This window comes from Ochlerotatus camptorhynchus, unplaced genomic scaffold (assembly GCF_037179485.1).
Source record: "Ochlerotatus camptorhynchus isolate MF236.1 unplaced genomic scaffold, CSIRO-AGI_Acam_v1.1 ptg000370l, whole genome shotgun sequence".
Classification (NCBI taxonomy): domain Eukaryota; kingdom Metazoa; phylum Arthropoda; class Insecta; order Diptera; family Culicidae; genus Ochlerotatus; species Ochlerotatus camptorhynchus.
This window is the reverse complement of record NW_027040858.1, coordinates 5,023,185-5,049,772: the sequence shown is the minus strand read 5'-3', so window position 1 is coordinate 5,049,772 and position 26,588 is coordinate 5,023,185. Positions and strand designations below refer to the sequence as shown.

Genomic DNA, 26,588 nt, shown 5'->3' with positions numbered 1-26,588 from the left:
TACTCAATGACGCACATGGATTCTTGCCGACCCTGATGTGGATTCCACTACAACTCAGAGACGTGTCAACCCAGTGGGAGTTGGATTATTATTGACAGTCTAGGCCCAACATAATCAAAATGCCCTTTATTTGAGTATATTCTGTTCAACTTTCAAAAAATCATGCAATTAAAATCCTTCATTTGAGAAACCACAAGCTCAAAACGTGACAACTCTTAATTAACTAACATCCTCAAACTACACAATCACATCATGCGAGCAGCTTAAAATGATGTTTCCTACAATTCGAACTCGGTAAATTTTTCACTGAGTTCCAGCAAAATAAAATGTCGAGCTGCTCAAGAAAATGCTTTACCCATCTCGGCAAAACAAATCCAAGTTCTCCAGAAGAAAAATTCTGTGAAAGCTCGATCAATCGTTTCCGTGTCCTAAACAGTAACCGTCCCTACCTATCCACATCAAACATTGACACATTTTGTTTACAAAAGCTGATAGGCGCTTTTCAAATGTTACGCGAGAAAACAGTCTTTTATTTTGCTTACGTTGTATATAATTCGCACGTGATACATGTCACACAACTACTAAAGTAATACGTAAATTGACCAAATTAACTGGCCTGTCCATGCCGAAACGAGTACCTGACGTCATGCAACTGCAGTTTACTACTGTAATCTATCGCTGTTCTTTTCAACATTTTGCTATGTAGTAGTACCATGCATCTTATATGGCAGTAGCATGATAATTATATGAATCATATGTAGGTACCTGTTTAGTTATATGGTATGATATAAATCGACCGCTGGTACAGTGTAATCCATCAAACTACCGTTATGAGCCAAATTCACGCCGGTAAATTTAAATCTTTTAAACATTCCTGTCAATCTAATAGAGATTAATCCACCCGTTTTAAAGGTATCAACTGCGACGCCTGTGGCGTGCAGAACTTTGCAGGCATCCGCTACGCTTGCCTCAGCTGTCAGGATTACGACCTGTGCGAGAGCTGCCAACAACGGACTGCCTTCACGAAGAAACACGCCCCCTTTCATCCGATGCAGGCCATTCTCACGCAGTACGATTTCGTGCAAAAGCATCATTCGACAGCCGGGTCGTCAACGGAATTCAAAATTTATCGCTGTCCACACTGTGGCAACGATGGGTTCAGCTTGACGACGTTGCTCGCGCATGTGAAGGCTCTGCATGCGGAATGCAATGGCAAGGTTCGCTGTCCGGTTTGCGTCATGTTCCGCATAGGACGCTATGGGTCGGATCTGCTCGATTGGAGCTTGGCGTTCCACATTGAGAATGGACACATGAGTTTCAGCACCGGTATGTTTGGCTAGTGTCGCGAAGATCCCACTGGAAAGATGATTTTTTGCTTGCGATTGATTTCAGATGTGGAACACGTGTTCAAAACGCTCCAGTATGGGGCATCGTCCTATTCGAAAGGAAATCCTTCCTGGTCCTTTGATGCCGATGGGTAAGCACATGCTTTAACCACCAGTATGGGATTACAACCGCCCACGTTTTGTAATTTCAGGGCATCCTGTAACATTTGCTCTGCAAAGCTGGGGCATGATGAAAATCTGTACCGTTTCCTGCAATGCGGCCATGGATTCCATCACAAATGTATTGACTCGTGGTTGATAAACAATCATATGAACTGCCCGCTTTGCTGCCTTCCGAGAACGTAATTGTAATTCAAAGTGAAAAACCTGTAAACCAATAAATCCCAAGGCTTTCGGATGACTAGAATTTGCTTAAGCTGTTCGTTGCGTTACGTAATAGTTATATTGTAATAATAAATGATTAACCACTTCTCTTCATGGGGCGTTGATCGACTTTCTAACTATTTTCAATCCTCGATGAGCTCGTTTCCCAAGCAATCGCAAATTCAGTTGGTATAAGAGGATGATGCGTATGAAGACGCTGCATAAAAAAGTTCCAAGCAAACCTTCGTACGGCGATCCAAGCGGCTTACTTTTTAACAACCTGAATAACGTCTTCGTCTTGCATGATGTGCGAAATTCCGACTCGCTGTGGAGAATATTTCGTGGAAGTACCCCAAACCAACGCGTACTTGAACTGATCCGCCAGTGTTCGATGGATCGCGTGGCACACGTGCTCTACTGAGACGCCCTGAAACATAAAAAATGATTCACCGTTACAATATCGGATATTCCCCGGGGCATCTTACCCTTCTCAGAATCAATCCATCGTCGAAATCCGGAGGCGCACCGGGCTTCTTCGTGTACACTCTAATCAGCATCAGATGTTCCCAAAGTACCTCCAGCAGGTAGTCCAAATTCAGATGCATATTACAACTGACCACCACGCTGAAGTCCTGCCGCGCCAGCCGATCCACCTCCTCGATCGAAATCTGATCAATCTTGTTGTAAACGTAGATGCACGGCAAGTAGATCCGATTGCCCGAAACCACGTCGATGAACTCATCTTCGTTGCAATCCTCCCTGAACAGCACCTCCGCGTTGAAAATCTTAAACGAGTGCAAAATCGTCTGTACCATCTTCTCGTTGCACCTCGTCAGCGGACAGGTCGAATTGAAGCTCACGCCACCACCCTTCTTGATCTTGAAGTAGATATTAGGTTTCCGCTTGTTCAATCTCAGCCCCACCGATTCCAACTCGTACTCCAGCAGTTCCCGGTGCACGTTCGGCTTCGTAGCATCCAACATCATCAGTACCAGATCTGCCGTCCGAGCCACGGCAATAACCTGCCGTCCACGGCCCTTACCCTGGGCGGCACCCTCAATGATTCCCGGTAGATCCAGTAGCTGAATATTCGCTCCCTTGTAGTCAATTACACCCGGAATACAGGTCAGAGTCGTAAACTCGTAGTTGGCCGCTTCGGATTCCGTTTTGGTCAGCGTCGACAGCAGCGTGGACTTACCGACCGAAGGGAACCCGATGAGCGCAATTCGAGCATCACCCGATTTCAGCACATCGAAACCTTCACCCTTTTCGCCCTTCTTCGAGGGTTCTAGCAGTTGCGACCGATACTTGGCGAGCTTCGCCTTCAGCAACCCCAAATGGTACTCGGTGGCTGTGGAGAAAGTTCAATCATCCGGTCAATATTCAGAATCAAAACAAAAACTTGTTGGTTACCTTTATTCTTTTGGGTTTTGGCGATTTCCTTCTCGATATCGGAGATTTTCTCCAGGATACCCATGATGGATCGACAACCTCGCGGATGATTGCACGAGAAAAATGGAAATGATAAATCGGATTCTTGGGTTTTTTTGCGACAAAATTACGGATTTCTCCGTGAACGAGGCGACGAAAGGAAGAAAAACGCACCACGACCGGGTTGATTGTTGTGACGTTTCGAAGCTTTTTGACAGCAAGTGTGAAATATTTCCACTGCAGTGCTGCCGTTTGAGGTATTTTCTGATTTTTGTTGAAAACTTTCTCAGACCAAGACGAATCTACTGTGTCAGGTGTTCGGAAATGATCACTAAAGGTTCACCATAAAAATAATATCGATCAACGTAATTCATGCTGATGTGACCCACACGAAACGAAAATCAATAATTATTTTATTCATGTGTTTCACTTATACATTTTTGCCAAAACATCAGCCTTATACATTCCATAAGACAAACCACATAGGTCCTATAAGAATGCATAAAAGGTATGTGTGACCGCTTTTACATTTCATTTGACACATGATCTTCATTTACTTTTTGCAAGGCGTCTGCTTATTAGTTGACTTATACATTTTATGAATAATCAGCAATAGAAATTTGTCAAAAGGTATAAGGAGATTTCTATCCGTGCAGAAGCAAACTCGAAAAATTTGAACGTCAAAAGGAGCCAGAATCAAGTCAAGCAGTTTGATGATACTTTTTTTTTACAGTTGAACAAGAATGCACAAGGTGGTATTGAAATCTTGCGAAAAGTAATTTATAAAAAAAAAACTGTCGTATCAAGCTATCTTATTCAATGGGACATCGTTATTTAAATTCATTAATTGAATATACCCAAATTCGTATTGAAAGATACCATTAACAAAAATACAAAACAAACAAGGTACATTTTCTCCCTGCACACACGGATAGAAATCTCCTTATACCTTTTGGCAAATTTCTATTGTTGATTATTCATAAAATGTATAAGTCAACTAATAAGCAGACGCCTTGCAAAAAGTTAATGAAGATCATGTGTCAAATGAAATGTATTAAGCGGTCACACATACCTTTTATGCATTCTTATAGGACCTATGTGGTTTGTCTTATGGAATGTATAAGGCTGATGTTTTGGCAAAAATGTATAAGTGAAACACATGAATAAAATAATTGATTTTCGTTTCGTGCACTGGGCAATCAAAGAAGAATACTAAGATGAAACAGTCAGAAGAAAAACTTTCAATTTTAGTGTCCTCTTTCAAGGTCCCTTTCATCCAATGAATACCCCCCCGTATGAAAGGTCATTTTGTGGTTTTGCTGCCCCCATCGGTAGAGATAAAATTTTGCGCTCTTTTTTTTATCAAAACAATCACACCAAAATCAGAGATGTCCCATTTTTTTAATTATTCGGATAACAACTAATCAATTATTTTTTGTTTGTTGTGCTGTCATTTTTCCACCAATGAGAGTACAGCACATGTTTGAAACGATGGGTGATGATTTTCTGGAGAAGTTAATGCTTATATCGGAATGATATAACCGATTACAAATATTTTATTTTTAGGTTCTTCAATCGATTAATCGAATATTCGAAAAAATTTTTTTAAAGTTTATCAGATAGCTGAAAGTTCGGTAATGATTTATCGAAGTTGGTTACGGATTATCGATTCTCGGTTGCGGACACTCCGATTCTCTGTTACTGTAATATTTGATTATAGACGTACCGCTTTGTTTACTCGATTCACCATCACAATGACATCTCAACATTGTCTTGTTTACTACTCAATACTAAGGCTGTTTTCCATTTGGAATTTTTTTCACTTAAATTTGACACTTCGAAAATTAATTAAGATGTTCGAAAATCCCTTTGTTGTTGATCGGCCGATTTTCGAGAAGGTTTGTGTCAAAATTGATTATATGTCTGTCAGAAATAAGTTTGCTGGAATAGCAAGTTTATTTTAAAATTTTCCATCTGTCAAATTTAAGTGAAAATTCACCAAATGGAACACAGCCTAAGCGGGCACTGAGGGGGGGGGGGGGGGCACATCCAAATCTCAATTCTAAATGTTCAAAAAATCTCACACAAGCGAATCAATCTTCGAAAAATCTTCTATAATTTTTCGTTGCTACTCGAGTATAAGGTATACTTGCATCGTGTATCATCTTTTTGCAGGAAATCTTCATAATCGTCATCAATCTTCTTTCTATCTACTAAGCATGCGCGCAGCTAGCCACAGCTAAACACAATCTCAGGGAAAACATGTCAGAAGAATCTAACTGGAAACGTAAATAATGACTTGGATCGTCGGTTTCTTTTGAATGACTACATACCCACTCAAACTAACATAATCATCGGACAGAGAAAAGTTTATTCTATGAGCTAGTGTTATCAGATTCCGTGAGTGACGTTCAAAGTCATTGTTTACGTTTCGAGTTGTACCCTTCTGACATGTTTCCCCTGGTCTTTCCTGCGCTGCATCGTAGAGAGAGTCGTCCCCCTCGGAGGGCACGACAGATTCTTAAAGTGCGAAGAGAGTAATGGAAACCTAGGATCAAAAGACAGCAATCCAATCTTCTCTGACGCCTTTATTTACACATTCCATCAAATCGAGATCGTACATTCATTCAACCTCGCTGCTTTCCAGATTTTTAATTGTTGTTTCATTTTAATACACTTATCTACAAATTAACTATGATACTGCCCTGTTTAAAAAATAAATATGAAAGTTTTATTTTACTTGTGTCTTGTATTTTTCTGTTTATAAGCCATTTGCAATATGTTTATTTCTAAATGTTTTATTATTATTTGATACATTGTTCTATTTATACATGTAGTTCAACAAAATTAACTTTTCTAGTTATATAAAACCAATCCAAATTTATCCATTTTTAAAACCAATTTTCCTTTCAACATAAATAGATTTGATTGAATTGTCAGTTTGTCTCAACAATGGCTTCCTTCACCAGTTCACATCCTCCATAAACTTTTCTATCAGTAGCAGTTTATAAAGTAGATTTAATAGTAGATTTTGTACATAGTTGTGTCGTAGTAGTTCAGTTGAAGTTTTGCGTAGCGATTGTATGGTACCTTCTATTGTTTTGCACGTTTTTATTTTTTGGAAGAATCAAAGCCATAGAAGGGCTCAATAATTGCATTGGAAAAGGATGAGTTCCTACCCTACACGGAAAGAAATGTTTTCTACGGTTATAGTGGTGTCCTGTGTCCTCACCGTCATCCGTTACACCATCTCACCCTCTCCACCCTGATCTCAGTAGACGCCACTGCCGGCATTGCCCATGTACTCAGTCCACCGTTGCTGATCGTAGCTATGCAACCTGGAGCACACCTCACGCTTGAGGTTCAGATCGTCCGGACAAGAGCAACCTATCTCCAACCGCGTGACAATGATTTGCGTTTCGAACCGTTGATAGCTTGGTTTCACGTTGGGGAGTCTTTCCTCGAGACATCGTTTCAGGAATTTCTGCTCCAGGTGTAGAAGATCTTCGCTACTGTAGGTACGGTACGCGGAGAGCTTTTCCTGAACACAGGTCATATCCTGTTCCAGGAACAGCGGTGGATACGTCTCCGACTCACGGATATTCATCACGAAGACGTAGTCTATGGTTGGTTGCTTAGGGGAAGTGCTAAGGGACTTGAGCAGGAGCCCTGTGGACGCGATCGAGGGAAGAATATTATCGTTCGGAGGTGACTCGGTGGTCGTCGGAGGAGGAGGCATAGTTGAAGGTTGGGAAGAGTTTGCTGTTATATCTGCCTGGCGCTTTTCCTTATTGTAGTCAAAGTTAAGGGCACTGACGTCTATAATTTGAATTGGTTGTAGACATGTGTAGCTTATTAGGACAATTTAATTATCATACCATTGATGGCCTCCTTAGCTTCCTTTTCCAACTCCAGATCCCATAATGTCTCCTTAGAACCTTTAGAGCTGCTTCCATTCTCCTTCAATTCCTCAAGTATCTCATCGTTCAGAAGAACTTTTTTAACGATCAAAGAGTTGGGGTTAGATTCGTTGAACACCTGTTCTTCCAGACTAGGATCATGCAAGTCAGTGTCATCTGTGAAAAATCAAAGAAATATTAAGAACAGTTCACAATATCGCAAGACCGGACCTTACCGAATGCCCCAAACTTGCTGCGGACATCCCTTCCACCGGGATAACGATTGCCAATGTTCCTGTAGCGAGGACGTTGATAGCCAGGTGGAACATCTTCGTCGTTAACTCCAGAATAGTCATAATCTGGCGGTGCTGGTGCAGCAGGTGGCATCTGGTTCTGCAGGAACGGATTGCGCTGTAATTGTGTCAGATTTATCAGTATTTGAGAAAATGCAAAGGCAAACTGAGTAACAAACCGTATCCGAATCCACTTGATCGTAAGGTAAGTAGAGGTAGGGTTTATCCTGCTCAATGCCGTTGAACAGCTCATCGCCGTCATTCGTATTGTACGTGAACTTCTTGTAAACGTTATTCAGATTCGTCTTTTGCTTTCGCTTCCTCTCCTCTTCAACCTCCAAAGTCTCCGGAATTTGATTGGTGTTCAACATTTGTTCCCGTAGCTTCTGTTTCCTTAGATCAGAGGCAACCTGTTTCGGACCGGTCATCACCACTCCGATATCCTCAGAAATTCCTTCCACCACCTCAGCAGGTGGAGCGCTGTGCAAATCCAGCTTTTTGTCCATGCGAACTTGAGCTTGTCGATTTTCACTTGCTCTTCGACCGTCATCCTTCACCTTCAGCTTCATTTTGGGATGCTTGATCGGAGCAACGTATTTTCCTCCCAACTGCTCGCTGATCGTTTCGTTCATCTTGATGGTTAGGTCGTCCGAGGAGAAAATGACCGCTCCCGGTGGTTCCACATGGCGGTTGATGGTGTACAACTTCAGGACCGAAGACTGATTGTAGCGGAGCCTGCAGGTGTCCGCTCGGGATTGCTGAATTACGTCACTCTCTAGAAGAATATATTTAGCTTCACCAACCTGTGGTTCTAAACCTAAGTAGAGCGGGTTGTCAAGCTTTTCCGCGGGGGGCCATGAAATTATTGTAATACCGGCATCTTGCCTCAAAGATTGTCCTAATTGATATTTTTCTAAAAGATTATGTTCAATGACAAAAAGTGCTTATGGAAAATGTTTACCATAACAAAATCAATGATATGCATTTTGTTCTCGACTCACACTAAAATCCGCTATTTTGGGAGAAGTTTCTTTTAGGCAAAACAGATCTATCATCTTGAATTGCAAAATGACAATGGATCACGAGTTTTGCACTATTGGTGAATTCGTGCAATCTACAACGAGATCACTAAAACCATGGCAATAGTGTTGAAAATTATGAAATTCAGTAAAACCCACGGTAAACTTGTATCGAATTATTTTAAAAAGGGACGCAGAAAAGCTTGAGAACTCCTTTAATTGCGATCAAACTGCTGCAACTCACCAGGAATGAATTGGTACTCATCTGTGGTTTCATACTTGTTTCGGCACTGCAGCTGCCAGTGCAGGAAAAAATCTCCCCCACCTGTCTGCGAAATGCTTAAACCTCCAAGTAGACTATTGGGGCCACCGGAATCCTTCACCGTGTTGTCCAATAAAGGTTGCCCGTTGCTTCCGTTGAGAACCGTAGTCTGCGAATAGTAGTAGATCGGAAAACCTGGCCCAGTGTTGTACTTTACCATGAAATCCGTGACATTATCGTGATCGAAATGTCCAGGCACGATCGAGCTGACACTCTCCGAATCTACAAAGAAAAATTCCAGTCAGTTTTGGATCATGGCGTTCACAACCCTACCCAACTTACCAGGAATTGAATAGGCCCACAACTGTTTCTTGCTGACTCCATCGAAGGCGTAAATCGTTGAATTGAATGAATTCACAACAATGTCATCCACTGAGTCGCCGTTGATGTCCGTTAGCACTGCTGGCACCATGAACCCGGACGCATCGATTCTCATAACCGGAACGAAATCTTTCTCGTTGTTAAACTTCATCAGACTTTCCTGCTTTAGCGTGTAAATTCCCCCGGCTGAATTTTGCCCTCCTGTCACCAACAGAAACTGCTCTGAACCATCTTTGCCCAGCAACTCCTGAATCGGCACGAACATCTCCTCCCGATAGGGGGTCGGAATACTTTTCAAAATTATTCCCGAAGCTCCGGAAATAAGCTTAATGTGCCCACCGTGCGCTCTCAGCGATTCCTCTAAATGAACCGCCAAAACATCCGCGATCCCATCGTTATTCAGATCCCGCACCACATTGATCGTGTACAGATCTATGCTTGTGTCCGAGTAGCTCTCCAAATCCGAATAGTCCTTCAGCTCCCACAGAATATTTCCATCTCGACCGTTAACCGCAAGGATTAGTCCTCCCCTCCCAGCAGCCACACAATCGTTCTGCCCATCCGCATTGATATCGATAGTACACTTCAGCGAAAAGATCGTAAACGACGTCCACTTCTGCCACAGCGTATCGCCATTGATCCCGTTCAGTGCCAGCAATCCCCCTCCACACACATCCGTCAGATTCGTCTTCAGCGAGGTACATCTCGGTATGAATCCATGCGTATCATCGATCATCTCGTCGATCCCATAGCCAACGATCACATCCAGCACTCCATCTCCGTTGACGTCCAACTTTCGCAGTGGGCTTTCACTGTTCACCCTGGCCACAACCCGGGACCAAACCTTCTGCACCGTAATGCGAGTACATGGCACAATTTCCATTGAGTCGTTGGTCGTTTCGATTCCGTTGTACAGGAAATTGTTGAACTTGTCCCGGATGACGAAGGGGGACTCCTTATGGAACCAGACTTTGATCTTCTGCAGTGGCTGAGGGAAGGCCGTCAGTAGGAGTGCTGCCAAGACGATAAGACCTGGCGAATAGGGAAAATTGAATTAAAATGCAATCTCAAATAATTATGCTGCTGGCGGCAGATAGAAGTGCGGAGTAACCGCACGACGGATAATGCGTCTCCATGCATAGGCACTGCTTTGGAGTTTTCACTTCGTAGTGTTAACGGTCGTCATGCGTGGGGCATAGGTAGCTTTCGTTCCAAGTTCAATGCTAATTGCTTGAATGGTTCAATCACGAGAGCATGTCGAAATCAGGTCATCTGGGTATGAGCATTACATTTCCAAATTGCATCATTACAGTCATCATTCGCTAGTTTGGAGCCTCAGCCTACACACTTAGATAGAAATTTGCCGAGATTCAGCAAAATTTATGTTTGTAAGCTGAGATCTCGGCAAAATTCCCGTTTGCTAGCTGACTCGCGGCAAGTTTTTCACTGAGATCCAGCAAAATAAAATGCCGAGCTGCTCGATGGTGCCCATCTCGGCAAAAAATCTAAGTGTGTAAGTCAGTGAAGGCAGAACATATTTCGGGTAGGATATTTTCTCGACTTCCCTGGGTGCTTGTCACACAAATTTAAGAATTGGATGACATACACACTTAGATTCTTTCACTGAGCCCGGCAAAAAAGTACCGAGAATCCAACAGCCGAGCCTTCGGCAAACATCTCGGTAAAACATTTAATTGCCGTGAGATCGGCAAAACTAAATTTACCAGTGTTGGCAAAATCAGAAATCAATTGATATTTTTCCGCCCTCATGCGCTCCAAATATCACCCGTGATATTGGAACAAAATATCATGCTTGATATTGATTTTACAAGCTCTTTTGATATTGCGAGACTATTCACAACGTGCAAAAATCAAGCTGAGAGTTGACTCAACACAAAAATGATTCCATTGCACATCGTTTTGCTATCTCTTTTTAATCTTCACCGATGGCAGACGCGAAGGGACTGCTAACCGTTATGGAAGTTTCATGTGCATTGGGTGTAAAGCAAAAATCATTAAACTCAATCTTACCACATTGGTGAGTTTTGTTAGCTTGATATTCTGAGCTGCGATATCATAGCTTGCAAAATCAACCGCAGTTGTTTGCTTGTTGATTTTTGTCTACTAAAATCAAGCGTGATCTTAAGCGTTGGTGAGATTGATATTTTCCCAACACTGTGTTAAATTTTGCCAAGCCTTCGGAAAAATTGTTTACCGTTTATCGGAGATTTTGATTTTTGAATCTCTACAGTTTTGACGTAGGACTACGTCTGTGATTTCTATATGGGGGTACACTTTGTGAAATCCGAAAATGGAACATGTTATAAAATTATCAAAGATTTTGAACGTTAATAACTCAGCTGCCTTGGACCAATTTCAATAATTTTATCACCAATCGATCAGAAATATTTCTACGCATCTGTTGAATTTAAGACTCTATCATTCTTCAAAATGTCACTATTGAAAATTGCACGAATGTGCAACTGTTGCTATTATAATTAAAATTATCACCGATTGCCTGCGAAAAGCGATTTCCCTAACACAGGGGCCGCATTGCGCATCTCGAAACGAAAAACTTTTTCATACAAGCGTTCGTAAATGTCTTTCGTTTCGAGATGCGCAATGTGCCCCCAGATTTCAAGGTAGAATTCCATCTGGTCTCACCAAACGGTGTTTATTCAATCACTACGTGGTGAGTGGTGGTGTTCTCTCCTTTGGTTTGTTTTTTCCGTCGATCTTGTTTTCCGTGCTGAGCACCAATGCTACCGACGTGCCAGGAAGGCAGCTCCCACACCTGGACCCTACCTATCGACCCATCAACTCATGAACCGGGGACCAACGGCTTTACTTCCCATCCGAAGGAAGGCGTGATCAGAGATGTTATGCCTCAGAACATCCCGGCGGCGCCGACTGGGATTGAACCCAGGCTTCCTGGGGTGAGAGGTAATCACGCTTACCACTACACCACCGGCGCCGTTTGGTGGTGTTCTCCAGTACACAACGAAAAGCTGCCTGCAAGCAGCGGAAAAGGAAGATCTGGCTGTGTTGGAATCGATAGAGCGATTTCGACCATATCTTGAAGGAACCAAAGTTACCTTACCACTACGAAAAAGTAATTTAAATTTCAGTTCCCTGAGACCGACTGTAGGAAACGAAAAAATCAATTCAATAAAACGTTCTTTTCGTCGAGTTCTTATGTTTCGGTTTGAGAACACTTAATTTTACATGAAATGATTGTTTATACACTCAATTTTTGACGTAGAACTACGTCTTTGTCGACTATACTGGGGTGCAAATCAAAAAATATGTGTGGTGAAGTAGTGTTAGGTTTTTAACGCTTATAACTGTGTCATTTATAGATGAAATAATAAATCCAAATACGCCTATCGATAGGATATTGCTTTACGCATCTTCTGAAATAAATACTTTTACAATTTTCCATACAAAAACTTCTGAAAAATGTACAAATTATAATTGTATCACTTTTTCACGAAATAAATGTTTTCCCCAAACCCAGTCGTCATAATCGAGTACCACCTTGGTTGCACATCGTTCTGCTTGAACCTCAAAAGAAATAAAACAGCGCTGCTGTCGTGCCTGTGCTCATTACCGCTTCGGACGGCGTGCCACTGGGTCCTTCAGCAAGCAGGAGCGAGTCAGTGGTTACTGTGGTTTACATCTATGCGGATTTGCAAGCGCTAGTGTACTAACGCTGTGCAAAAAAGTAGCCAGCATAATGTAAGCAGGGCATGTTCAAGTTGGCTAGTACACTAGCGCTAGAAAATTCACACAGATGTAAACACTCCTAGAGGTGAGCGATGAGGTCGAATAACACTTGGGTTCATTTATACAAATCCAAGTCTAAAACTGGCTACTTTCCTAAGGGTTTCCGGAAATTAATTGGATCCTGGCTATTCCTTATAACTGACATTGAACTGGTTGTTCAATTTGAATGATTCAATGGTTTCTGACCATATTCAGAAACTGGTCACTTTTCCGGAGGGATCAAAACATGGCCAATGCAAATGACTACCATTAAACTAGTTTTTTTTCATTCTAATGTGATTTGAGGTGTCACATGATAAGTTTTATTCGTTTGAGGTCGCAATTAGCCTCATGCCTTATATAAACCGCAGCATGTTCCGGTCATATTTCCGGAACCGGTTGACCGATTCCAAAAAATATGTGCTTTATGTGACTATAATACCATTCATTTAGCGACTGTTGATTGGTTTATTACACTCGGCCTTTAGGTCCAACCATGATTCAAATTCATTGCTGAATAAAAACGTTAAATAAAATCCTATTATGAAAACATTATTCATTCTTTATTTTTTTTTTTATAATTACTTTATTTTATTAGGCACAATCGAATAAACTTACAGTCCCGAGTTTTCTTGTTCACTATAAAATACATCTTAAAGCTATAGTCATGAGGTACAATACAAAAAATATTTTATCTTCAGCTACCCAAAAAGCTTCCTCCATCATAACGGGATTCACTTCCAGTGGTTTCAAGGTATGGCAATATTGCCAAAAGAGGGCACTGAACGCAAATCGTGGTCTTCACTCACACACTCATCAGGAAACGGTTGCTTTTCAGTTCGACAACGCATCGACCGAAAGAACTGCAGATGAAGAACAATGATCACCACACAATGTTTGCTGCCGAGTATACAGACGAAGGCGTGATACACATCGAGAGGTATGTCTGCTCTAGTATTATAAGAAACTAGAAAGGTAGACTTTTTCACCAAACACACATTTTCCATGTCCATATGTTACATATTCATAGAAAAAACACGGCATACACTTAGACGCAGTGCGAAAATGACGTAAATAGGTCCAACCAAAATCCATTACCCTACCCGGGGCAAGTTGAAAACGGTAGATGTATCTCTTACCGGAAGTGAATAATCACTGAGATAATTTCTAATATAGTAGTTAGCGGTAGTACACAATGCCTCTCAAAAATAATTATAGTGAATAATCACTTCCGCTAAGAGATACACGTACGATGAACCATAATCGAAACATTGGAAAATTTAAGATAAAGTATAATAGACAAAAATGCACGACATACACCAATTTTCCGTAGTTCTTCGTCATACTGCGGTCGTGTCTAGGAAACAACCCTTTAATTTTTTTTCGCCGAGATTCCAACAGCCGAGTAGTTCTGCAATTTATTTTGCTGAGATTCAGTAAAACAACTGCCGAGACTCAGCTAACAAAGAAAAATTTTCCTGAGATATCAGCTAACAAATAGATATTTTGCAGGGATATCTGCAAAAGTAAATGCCGAGGTAATCGGCTGTTGTAGATTTTACCGAGATAGATTAAGTGTGTACGCTCCGTTACGTCTCGTGTAAAAGTAGTTATTTCTAAATGTGTTGACACCCCAGACAACCAGAAGTCGTATAACAATGTACAGAAAGTATCGTAAATTGCTACCGTTTAAGTCAAAATCACATATAACAATGGCATACCTCGCATTATGTTTAAGTGAAATCGTATAGAATGCAAATTTCCGACCTATATGCGATGGCTCAATTTTTCGTCGTACTGTATCACAAATCAAATCGGATTACATCGTAAGACTTTTCAAAATGAATTTGTTATTACAGATTAAATCGTATATGATGTTAAACCAACTCGTTTAAAGTTAAATTAAAATATGCACGTATATGGCCTCCACTTTTGTACGTATAAGCCATTTCTTTGCATTCTATACGAATTGTTGGCTTGTATATATGTTTGTATATCACAAAAACAACTTTGAATATACGTGCTTTCTGGTTGTCTGGGACCCGATTCCTCGGCTCTTTCGTTTATCATGAACACGGAATGGAAGCCATCGTCGAAGCTCACGCACCAATGTACACATCTTGCACCATCATCGCTTCTCGGCCTAAAGGCTATGGTCAAAACACAGAATCAAAGTGTAGTATCTGTTCTTATCAGCTTAACATCTGATAGCTCTCCCATAGGGAGACAACAAATGTTAAACTGATTTTTGTAAACGGGAGCAACGGTTAAGGGATTGCTTCACTTTCACCAGGGGTTTCCCCGGTATTGCAGTACCACCGGGATCAGTCCCACGTTTGGCACCAAGTGTAACTCTTCTGTCTGTATCACGCTCAGTAGCAAGAAACTTATCGAGCTGTATCTCAAGTTACTGGGTAATCTGGAGGGGCTTGACGATCAACATATGCAGTAATGTCACCTGACTAAAAGTTTGTAAAGTGTAAGTGAAACAGTAATCAAAGGGTGTATACTAATTGGTTTTTATTGAGAAAAGCTATAGCAGGTGTGGATTGGTTTTCTTAAAGAACTACTATTGAATTTTATGGGTGTACGGAGGGATTTTATTTTGGGTGTTTAACCTACTGGTACTGAGCTGCTGCCGTTGATTCTGCTCTGCCGATGTGCGAGCAATCATCGATGATGCTACGTACACTACGGACTTCACGTCAGGCGAATCAAGCCTGACAGGTTGGTGGTGTTTGAAATGATTTGCTGATGGATCGATCGACAGATCGACTTGACTAAATGGTACGATCTCCGTTCTCCTGGTGTCTACCCACGTTGACAAGAATCACCACAGTCCAGGCAAGGCCGGAGTGACTCTGCTGAGAGGGGTCTTATTATGCTTTTAGAGCCGTCTTGGCCCGAGGAATGCGCTCTTTGGAGATTTTGGCCGAAACGGTGTCCTAAGTTTTGTAACAATCGGTTACAAATTAGGGCATTCTACTGTAAAAACTACATTCATACAAATAATAAAAAAAAACTGAATTCCCGATTGAACAAATGGATTCCTGACTTTTTCCCCTCTTTCCCGGACGGGTGGCCATCATGCATTCCCCTGTATCTTACAACTTGCTTCGGAACTTCTTGTCAGATTTTCCACAGAATTTTCTTTCAATTCGCCATGGAGATTTCATTCTGCTTCTCAAGAAAAATGTATCTTACTTCCCCTGGAAGACTCTTCTAGCATCTCTTTGGACTTTCTTCCGACTTTCTTAGAATTTATTCTAGCAGTTCTAGCAGAAAGTACAGTTCATTGTTTATCTGGGCTGTAGTTAATAGCAGTTATACGTCTATCATATTTAGATTGACATTTCCTTGTCAAATTTGACGAGGGACATTCGAATGGATTATTAAGTGTAAATATACATAATTTGGGGGCCTCCCTTAGCTCAGTCAGTAAAGGCGCAGCTACAAAGCCATGCTGGAGGTGGCTGGGTTCAATTCCCGGTCCTGTCTAGGAATTTTTCGGGTTGGAAAATTTCTCGACTTCCCTGGGCATAGAATTATGATTGGACTTGCCACACAATTATACCAATGCAAAAATGGTACAGGCATCGAAAGCTCTCAATTAATAACTGTGGCAGTGCATCTAGAACACTAAGTTGAGAGCACGCTATAAGCTAATATGCGATATGCAATAAGCTTGAAATGCGAAGAAGAAGAAGAAGAAGAAGAAGAAGAAAAATAATTTGAAATTATTTTCATTTTACACTGAAATCGGTACTTGAAAGCATTTTTAGCGAAAGCGTTAAACCTTTCTAAACTCGCGAGATTGAATGCTGTGAAAATTACTGATAATAAACATTACATAATGTTTCAATTCAATACACATGACATTTTTTAACGTCGATAAACGAAGAGCTTTTTGAGGGTGTTCATTTATTTCCTTTTAATTCCATTGTAATTGCTTATATTTTGAAAGATACTACTACTTGCAGACTTCATCAGTGCCAACCCCACTCAACTTGGCACTGATAAAGTCTGCAAGTAGTAGACGAAACACGCGTATCTTTCAAAATATAAGCAATTATAATGGAATTAAAAGAAAATAAATCAACACACTCAAAAAGCTCTTCATAAAGGGATTCCATTAAGAGGCTCGACAAAATTCAAAGATTAATCCATTGAAGTTCCCCTCAGTGTTTTTTGACAAGCCAGCGCAGTTTGCGAGTGGTGTTCGCTAGCTGGGTTAAAAGTGCAACAAAGTACTGTATCTCCAAAATTTAACGAGGAGTTTTATTTTAAGTGGAAATGTTTGTTTAGCATGTTATTCGTAGTTCGCAGTTTCTTGGGAATAGAGAAATGTGGATTTTGATGAATTTCGTTGTAATCGCTTCTTGGGACTATCATACCCGGGAACTATTTACTAGATTGCTATTGAATCTGATCTTCCACACCATTTTTTCATGCTTTCATGGATTCGTTTCTGAAAAGCAAAGTTAGAGCCTTGTCAGAAATCTGCTCCTACTTTGTGTTATGTTTTCAAGATTTTTTGTTTTGTTTTGTTATCATACAACACTTTCTTCAGAAGTCTCTTCAAAACTCTTTTAATTATTTTTGGGGTGCTTTCCTTCAAGCTTTCTCCACAACATTATTGGATATTTGTGCAGAAAACTCTGTTTCGCATGTGAAAACAAAACAAGGCATTCACTTTACAATTTTTTTGCATTCTTAACCATTCTTGAACAAAATAAACCGTGACAAAAACGAACGGGTTTGTTTTTTACCCTTCTTACAAAGAAGGGTATAGATATCACCTGAAAAACCGACTATCGATCCGAGGCCCGGAGGGCCGAGTGTCATATACCATTCGACTCAGCTCGACGAGATCGGAACATGTCTGTGTGTGTGTGTGTGTGTGTGTGTGTGTGTGTGTGTGTGTGTGTGTGTGTGTGTGTGTGTGTGTGTGTGTGTGTGTGTGTGTGTGTGTGTGTGTGTGTGTACGTGTGTATGTGTGTATGTGTGTGTGTGTGTATGTAACGAAATGAATGCGCTCACGTTTCTCAGCAACCGCTCAACCGATTTGGACAAACTCGGCGCCAAATGATAGGTCTTGGGGTCCCATTGAACGGTTTTGGAATCGGTGAACCGGTTCCGGAGATATGGCCGGAATAAGATCCGGTGAATATGGGCCTTCACGCTGGATTTAACGGAAAACGTATCAAAACCATCATGCGACACATCAAATTACTACAGAATTCAAAAATAAGATCAATGCAAGTCGTGTTAAGTGTTCCAGACCACATTGGACACACTTGGACATGTTCCGGGTACCCCGGGGAAGTTGCTTGAATATGAATTGAATGAAAACCCATTAAATCACATTAAAATACAATGATAAGGTGATTCGTAGCCTCACCAAATAGACTACACCCGGATATATTCCGGGTACCACCAGGCAGTGGCGTAGCGTCACTGGATGACACGGGGGTGGGGGGCTTGGTCACTGATAATGACAATAAAATAAATAAACTTGAATAAGTAAGAAGGGTCTGATCACACCATAGGTGGATAAATTCGGGTTTTATTTCCAAAATCGGACGGATAATGTGCTCAGAAAATAATGTTTGAGACATTTTAAATCATTTTCTGTGAAATAAATACACTACAAAGCGTACTTACAAAAAATTAAAAAAAATACATTAAGTTCTTGTTTTACGATTCTTGAAAGTTTGCCCATGGTTTTAAACAATCCAAAAGATTGCATTTTTCATATATTTTTCTTTAATATTAAAAGTCCAGCAAAGACATGTTCAGTGGTCACTCGGCTGTTGACAGAAGCAGACCACTCTCGATGTGTGTCACGCGATCGTCTATTTACTCGGCAGCAACCATTGTGTGGTCCTTCTCATTGTTCTTCATCAGCAGTTCTTTCGAGCGATGCATCGTCGACTTTGGAAAGCAACCGTTTCGTGATGAGTTTGTGAGTGTGTGAGTTAATTTTACGATGTTGTATATAGTGAACAAGAATCCTCGGCTCTGTAAAGTTAAATGGGTTAAGCCTTATAAAATAAATTAATAAACAACAGCAAGGCCATTTTGAGTTACCGAGAACCGCTAAAATGAACGATGCTTCATTCATATTAACGAGATTTATTTTTAATTTGAACACCTAGTAACCCTATGAGCATCAAATAAGCGTATTTTTTGTACCCCTATTTCCTGTTTTGTTTTGATTATGCTTTCTGTTTCACAATGTTCCAGTTCACTTTGCTCCATTCCATGAACTAAATGATGTTTGAATGCAGTTTAGTGGGGTTCAAATTAAAAAAAGTGTTCAGATTGTAAATGGTCGATTACCGAGGCCCACGATATTGGATTTTTGACTTTTTTACTATTACTATAAATAAAAACATAATTTCTTTTTTAGCTGAAACATGCTTATTTCAAATAACAGACTAAAGTGGTAATTTTTATACGATAGAGAGTAGAGAGCGAGCAACTTTAGGAAGATACAAATCGGATTGATCATCTTTCTTTACCAAACTCCCCCTTTGGAGAGGGATGGTGAGGGGTGTTCCCCCGCGCCACCACTGGCAAAAAGAGATGATCCCGACCGCTCAAGTACCGACGATGTGTTTGAAACAGTTCTACCGATTTTTACCGCACTTCAGTTGTTATCTGAAGGAAGGCATCCAGTCGTAGGTTTGGATGATGATAAAACCGATTTGTACCTTCCTAAAGTTGTCCAAGCTCGCTTTCTTCTCTCTATATGCAATTTCACACTGCCGTACTCTAAACGAAACTATCAATTCTATACTTTCATCTCCTCATCTATCGTATAAAAATTACCACTTCAGTCTGTTATTTGAAATTAACATCTTCAACTGTGTACATCGTTGACTTCACGCAGAAGTTATAGGCGAATCCAATAGAAACTAAGCGATCGTTTCAGCCTCTGGTGGTGAATAAGGGAACCATAAAAAGAGTGATGATGGCTGAAATTCTCGCCGTGAAGCATAGGAAGAGGAAAATGTTTCCACCTTTTCTGATTAATTCATCCATCGCAGGTGCACAGTTCGAAAAAGTAGTGTACATTTCTGTTCAATATGATGCACATAAATGGAGCGTCACATATCATATACGTTTACATTATATATCATGTAAAGTTCTGACACATTTCATGCAATGTAGCAAATATTGTATACAAAATCCCATCTTTGCAAACAACATTGTTTGCAAGTTGCTCGGTTGCGTGAAATGAAATACAAGTCTACGTGAATGAATGTTTACATCACAATTATTTATTATATATTTTTATCTGTGTGCTTGTAATCATAATTCACATGGAATATTTTGTTTTCTGTATCGATTTTGCAGTGATCCGGCTGTGTGTTTCCACATATTTTTGTTAAGAAAAGTGAAGATTTATGAAACTACCCCAGCGGTTATGATGTTCCGGATTTCTAATGTGGTGTTATTTGAGCTGTAAATCCGTTCAAATATGTGAAAAATGATAAAATAAGACCCCTCTCGATGGAAATATGCAAAAATTGTAATTTTGCTGCAAACAAACGGTTTGTTTGACGTTTCCTCTCATAATCGCCTAGCACACTCTACATTGGCAGTGCATAGAAACAGCCTATACTAAACATATAGTCAACGTATTTTTTGTTTGTTTATTTTTCGCAGTAAGACATTATTATGCTCTCAAATTTTGTTTCAGAAGTCATTACGATCAGAAGCGCCGTATCCGTGCTACAATTTTTTGAAAAATTTCAAAGTCGACATTTTGAAAATTTTACAAGATACAAAATGGCTGAATTTTAGCAAAAATGTGAGTCATCAGCCAAGCCATGACAAATAATTCCAAAATTTTGCTTTTCCTTGATTTGTTTTCCGTACTGAGCACCAATGCTACTGACGCTAAGGAGGCAGAGCTTAAACCCCCATCGACCCATCACATCAACTCATGAACCGGGGACAGCTTTACTTCCCTTCCGAAGGAAGGCGGGATCAAAGATTTTATGCCTCAGAAAATCCCAGAGGCAATCACACTTACTACAACACCACCGGGGCCGCTAAAAAATTACGCAATATTTCATACACATCGGAGAAGGTCAAGCCGCCCCCGAGAAAGACCCAAGTCAAAATTTGAAACACAATTAACATCCAAAATTAAAATAGCGGATTTAGACATAAGGTTTGTAAGGGTTGAACACCATTTAAAATCGTAATTTTAATAATTTAATCTTCCTTGGTATTCCGCTTCCGCCCACATTAACTTAATCGCCTTGAATAAAAAAGGAAAATCTGATTTTGAATATACCAAAATCTCGATTCTCCTAGTAGTCCAATTACCAAATGCATCATGATTTAAAAAAGCATGATTATAGATATGTTTTTAAATTATGAGTAATTTAAAGCATTGCACAATCAAAATGGAACACTCCAAGCTTTACAATAGCAGCCCAAACAATGAATGGTGTTTTCTAACACTCTTTCTCCTACCCCCGCTATTGTTCCGCATTTCATTACCATTATGTCCTTGAACCTGCTGTCGAGGGACGAAGGATGGCAAAATTTGCCAACCCACCCACCATACTCATACTCACCAATGAGAACAGTGATGGCAGCTAATCCGTAACAGAATGGCTCGCAGCAATTCCAGCAACGTCTCCTGCGATACTTCTTCAGAATCGGACTAGACGTACCGCAACTTGTTGATTTGCTATTTTTACCTCCCCGGTGCCTGGGTGCCATCAGAGGTCGCTTAGCCCCACGGTCCTCGTACGTCCGACACGTACGCCCGTCCCGGATGAAGACCTCGTCCTCGACGTCGTCGCTCAGCTCTTCATCCATACTGAGCGACACACTGTCCCGTACCACCAACTTGTCCGAGGGCTGGTACGGTTTCATCTTTTTCCGAATCAGATCCAGCGTTGCAGCGGCAGCCACCTGCCTCTGATCCGATCTGACCGATAAAATTACCAGCTGGCCTAAACGACCAGCACCTTTCCACAGGTGCTGCAACGCAGTGTTCGTCACTGAGACGCAATTCCACACAGTTCAAATACCGCAACAAAAGACTAACTTCCTGCACCCTGCAAGCTTCTACACTCTACTTCTGCTCGTCCTTCCCCGAGAGGTTGCTTTTCCAAGGAATTACGGGTGAAAACTCAATTTTCCGCTCCAATTGTGATGCTCCAACTAATTACCACACTCCGAGCATTTTCACAGCACTCTGCAAGTCGAAGCAAGCCGAGAAAGCTCAATTTTTCCGAAACATATGTGAACACAATTTTCCTCTTTTTTTCCCTCACCGAGGTTTAATTACGCGAGTAGTTGCAGAAAAAAAAAATACCCTGGCGATGCACTTTTATCACACGTCCTATCGACGGGCAGAACAAAAGCACTAGTCTCCTGTCGACCACCTGCTGGCCAGTTCACACCTCCTAAACGAAAGCTTGATTAATAATCGATTCCACAAAACTACACAACAAACAGGAATCTAGAGTCGAAAACAAAACACCATTTTTTCACCAAGCTCACTCCGATAATGGAAAACTCTTTTCCCACTTTTCATACACCGTGCTTTTCCCGTGTCATTTCACCTCAGTCAGTGGTGATGAACAGGATAAGAATGACGTCCGTGTATGCTGCGTGAACCAAAGCAACCCAAGAACTAGGGAAAATTCACCACACCACCCAACCCTGCTGTACAGCAGGCGCTGAACGAAGAGGAGAGGTGGATGTAAGAAAGCGGAAGGAGAACTTTATGTTGATAACGGTTCATTCACCACAAAAGAAATTTCCGTGGGGTGGGGATGGGGATTGTTGTTTCCCAAAATGATTGTTGCATGCTATTTAGATTGCCCGGTTTAGACTATTCAATTCGGCGTTCATCTGAATTCACTGGAGCTGCAAATTGAGCGTCCAGGTAGTTGGTCGATGTCGAGCTTTTTTACAATCGCTTTCAGGTCACTTGAATGCCGACCATCAAATCGGGGGTAAATTGAATCAACTCATTTGAACCGTGTACATATTATAGTCACTATATATCTATAGTATGGCGGATACAAAACCCGCAAACGGGCAACTTCGTCGGTGAGCGAGGCAACTTCGATTTTTGCAAAAAAGATCTGGTACCCCGTGAAAAAGTTCAAGCAACAATCAATACGAAACTAACGATTTTAAATTGGCTCACTTCTTGACTAGCCTATTGGTCCCAAACAAACGATTAACGTACCCCATTCTAGTCAAAATTCTAGTACTACGCAATGTTTGTTTTGATTCGCTATGAAAGTTTGACAGATAAAATGAGGGGTTATTGGTTTTTCCTATGTTTCGAGGGGTGAATCGATTAGCTTGGGACCGAAGAGAGTACCAGAGCTGAGCCAAAAAGTTGAGCACGTTATTTTGGGACCTTCTAGTCTTAGAGTTACCTCTATGGTTCAAGCCTTTGCAGAACGATTTCGAATATTTTTATTTTATATGAGCAGAATCAATAGGGGTATTCACTACGCACATAGTAAACATATACACTATCGTAAACATACCAGGGTCAATTAGAGTGTAATGGATGTTTAGGCATTTACGAGGGTGTATAGTATACACTGTATACGTTTACGATGCGCATTGTGAATACCCTTAATATAAGTGCTAAACTTTTTATACGAAGGAAATGTTTTAAAACAATATCGATAAACATTCACTTGTCAACGTATACCTACACAATGCATTTGTCAAATTTCCATTATATCCGTAAAACTAGCTTTCAAAAAATACTTTTTTTTTCTTCGTCTACTCATTTGCCACATCGATGTTCCGCATGAAAAATGCAAAAATAGTACGTTCAGGAACGCATTGATAAATTACAACCTAATATGATTTAATTTTTGCTCGATTTAATGATCGTCACGATTTGATTTTAATACTTCCATCACATTGAAACAAAAATAAACAGTCATGCTCCATTGGGTCCCACAAGTCGAATTAGCTTCCGTCTTTGTCTCCACCAGACTATTTATGAATATAGTGACTATAGGTGAAACGTGTGACGTTTTCCTGTTTGTTGCCTTTTCCTAAGGAGCCCGAATTAGTTAGTTCTGCGCATGTGACCATGCTCTGTGTGAAATCAGCAGGCTTCATTTACTGCCAATAGTTGGGTATGTTTTTTGACAGATAAGAGTTATCACTTGGATTGCAAGCATATCTTGATCAATGAAAAAATGGAAATTGTTACTGGTAACTAGAGCCCTATAGAGAGAGAAACGTGAAGAAAAATAAAATAACTGGTGACATGACGATATTTTTACACACAAACTAGCAACCCTAAACGTTGTTCACACCTTGCATGACTTACCACTTTCGTTGTTATTGGTTATAATTTTAGTTTGAGGTCAAACGTTACCGAAGAGATATGACCAATCATATATATGTTTTAATTCATCTGCTTACAATATACCAAGCCATAGCGCTAATCCTTTCCAAGATGGCTATTTTATTAAAATATTGTCGTATTATTTTTAGGGTGACAGTAATACCATAGAGGTAACACTAAGACTAGTAGGTCCCGAAGAAACGTGCTCAACTTTTTGGCTCAGCTCTAGTACTCTGTTTGGTCCCAAGCTAATCAATGCACCCCTCGAAACATAGGAAAATCTACGAACCCAACATTTTATTTGTCAAACTTTCATAGCGAATCAAAACAAACATAGTTAGTACTAGAATTTCGAATATAATGGGATTTTTTTTTCCTTTGGTTTGTTTTTTCCGTCGATCTTGTTTTCCGTGCTGAGCACCAATGCTACCGACGTGCCAGGAAGGCAGCTCCCACACCTGGACCCTACCTATCGACCCATCAACTCATGAACCGGGGACCAACGGCTTTACTTCCCATCCGAAGGAAGGTGTGATCAGAGATGTTATGCCTCAGAACATCCCGGCGGCGCCGACTGGGATTGAACCCAGGCCTGCTGGGGTGAGAGGTAATCACGCTTACCACTACACCACCGGCGCCGTTAAATAGAATGGGATACGTTAATCGATTTGCTTGGGACCAATAGGCTAGTCAAGTATAGAATGGGATACGTTAATCGATTTGCTTGAGACCAATAGGCTAGTCAAGTAGTGAGCCAATTTAAAATCGTTAGTTGTCACCGGTTAGTAATACCACCGGTTGGAAACTAACGATTTAAAACTGGCTCACTACTTGACTAGCCTATTGGTCCCTATACATCTATAAGCGTATCCCATTCTAGTCGAGATTCTAGTACACTATGTTTGTTTTGATTCGCTATGATAGATTGACAGATAAAATTCGTGGATTTTCCTATTATTCCAGGGGTGCATCGATTAGCTTGGGACCGAAGATAGTACCAGAGCTGAGTCAAAAAGTTGAGCACGTTTCTTCGGGACCTTCTGGTCTTAGAATTACCTCTATGGTACCACTGAACTGTCATCCGATTGAGGTTAACCCTGGCGGTGCAAAACGTTATATGAGAGTCGATAAATCGTTTTGAATGAATCAATGAACTGCATTTCGAATATTTGACACTATTACTTAAATTGAAATTTCAGGCGTAACATTTGATAACGGCACAAAAGTTTTTGTAAACAAAAGTTATAAGGCCCTTTACACGTGAACTGACGTACGCCCACGCAAACCAATAACATTATCGGAAAGGGAAAATTTTCCCCCATCCGATGATGTTGTTGGTTTACGTGGGCGTTCTTCGGTTCGCGTGTAACGGGCCTTACAACTTTTGTTTACAAAAGCTTTTGTGCCGTTGTCAAATGTTACGCCTGATATCTTTTCGAAGCAGGCTTGGATTTGCATAATAATTTTTCGGATCGTAATTTTTGGAGCAACATCGGCATTAGTAAGCAAATGGTTTGTAAACCCTTTCAACACCAGGAAGCGAGAGTACTGCACAAGACTGGACGCAATTCGTTGAATTCGAATTAAGTGCTTTCCAACAACAAGGCAGAAGACAGAGGATTGGATTATGGTTCCTGCTAAAAACCCACGCAGAAACGATGCGTCAAATTTGAGCGTAACAATGTTCAGGATGACCCAACCGGATTTAGCTGCCTGCATCGTTTAAGAAGAGGTCGAGCGTGTAACCGTTCTGTTACAAAGGTTCAATACAATATTTAAAATTTGCACCATGTGATCGAGCATTCAAGTAAATCTGTATTACACTTGCAGTGAAACCCACTGGGCAGACCCATGCTTAACGGCCGATTGCTGAATAAGGCGTGCATGGCCGCGACAAAAAGGTGACATGGATGGTGATGAGCTGAAGGGTTCTGCGATGCTTAAGGAACGGCCATCCTTAACTTTATATCACAAGCGCGAGTAGACCAGAAGTGTCTGTAGCAGTGTTCGGAAAATCATTCTCAAATCTCATTAATTGAGCCTCCCTGCGTGAATCAATTCGGGTGCGAATGCGGCAAACAAAATTCACGCTTGAGATTCTCATGCATATTCACGCACTCACACTCACAACGCTGAAAAATCATTCCAGCTTTAAACTCATAAAAACCACTCAAACGTCAATTGATATCATGCCTATACATGTTGTGCTAGTTTTCCAACCCCTGATGCACAAACAATAGTAATAACAATGAATATCGCCAAAATACAAAGCAATGAATTTTTGAACCTGAAAACTCATCGGTGATTTTTGCGATGTTGAATTTTGCAAGGCAAAACTCAAAGGCGCATAAACTCATGCATGAGATTTGAGTTTTTGAGTTTTTCCGAACACTCTCTGTAGTCCGCGTAGCCCCTCCAGGTTGCCCAGTAGTGCGCCTACTCTGAGACGTAGTTCGGTAAACGG

The 26,588-nt window shown here is 40.9% G+C and overlaps 3 protein-coding genes and 1 pseudogene across 3 annotated transcripts in view; 2 read left to right on the top strand and 2 right to left on the bottom strand.

The window, feature by feature from the left end:
* Positions 1-791: 791 nt before the first annotated feature.
* Positions 792-1,784, top strand: LOC135710007 (uncharacterized). The gene is made up of 4 exons (XM_065232463.1): positions 792-849; positions 913-1,326; positions 1,393-1,477; positions 1,538-1,784. Exons 1-4 carry the CDS (start codon positions 831-833, stop codon positions 1,689-1,691), a joined length of 672 nt encoding a protein of 223 aa, XP_065088535.1. The 5' UTR covers positions 792-830; the 3' UTR covers positions 1,692-1,784.
* On the bottom strand, positions 1,766-3,296 carry LOC135710006 (developmentally-regulated GTP-binding protein 2-like). The gene is made up of 3 exons (XM_065232462.1): positions 3,123-3,296; positions 2,195-3,060; positions 1,766-2,136 (listed from the first exon to the last, which is right to left on the bottom strand). Exons 1-3 carry the CDS (start codon positions 3,184-3,186, stop codon positions 1,975-1,977), a joined length of 1,092 nt encoding a protein of 363 aa, XP_065088534.1. The 5' UTR covers positions 3,187-3,296; the 3' UTR covers positions 1,766-1,974.
* Positions 3,297-5,726: 2,430 nt separating this feature from the next.
* LOC135710127 (uncharacterized) overlaps positions 5,727-26,588 on the bottom strand; it is a 161,287-nt gene continuing 140,425 nt past the window's right edge. The window contains exons 2-8 of the mRNA XM_065232615.1: positions 21,357-21,830; positions 8,956-10,026; positions 8,596-8,895; positions 7,512-8,107; positions 7,276-7,450; positions 7,019-7,216; positions 5,727-6,959 (exon numbers count right to left, since the gene is read on the bottom strand). Coding sequence (XP_065088687.1) covers positions 6,412-6,959; positions 7,019-7,216; positions 7,276-7,450; positions 7,512-8,107; positions 8,596-8,895; positions 8,956-10,026; positions 21,357-21,660 — 3,192 coding nt within the window. The 5' untranslated portion in view covers positions 21,661-21,830 and the 3' untranslated portion in view covers positions 5,727-6,411. The remainder of the gene's footprint in view (positions 6,960-7,018; positions 7,217-7,275; positions 7,451-7,511; positions 8,108-8,595; positions 8,896-8,955; positions 10,027-21,356; positions 21,831-26,588) is intronic.
* LOC135710161 (U2 spliceosomal RNA) lies at positions 14,890-15,097 on the top strand (annotated as a pseudogene).

Coding starts and splice junctions, on each gene's coding strand:
- LOC135710006 (XM_065232462.1), bottom strand. CDS start 3,186: ATGGGTATCCTGGAGAAAATCTCCGATATCGAGAAGGAAATCGCCAAA. Junction 3,061..3,122: donor CAAAACCCAAAAGAATAAAG/GTAACCAACAAG, acceptor CTTTCTCCACAG/CCACCGAGTACCATTTGGGG. Junction 2,137..2,194: donor ATGGATTGATTCTGAGAAGG/GTAAGATGCCCC, acceptor TTTATGTTTCAG/GGCGTCTCAGTAGAGCACGT.
- LOC135710007 (XM_065232463.1), top strand. Junction 1,327..1,392: donor ACACATGAGTTTCAGCACCG/GTATGTTTGGCT, acceptor GATTGATTTCAG/ATGTGGAACACGTGTTCAAA. Junction 1,478..1,537: donor TGGTCCTTTGATGCCGATGG/GTAAGCACATGC, acceptor TTGTAATTTCAG/GGCATCCTGTAACATTTGCT.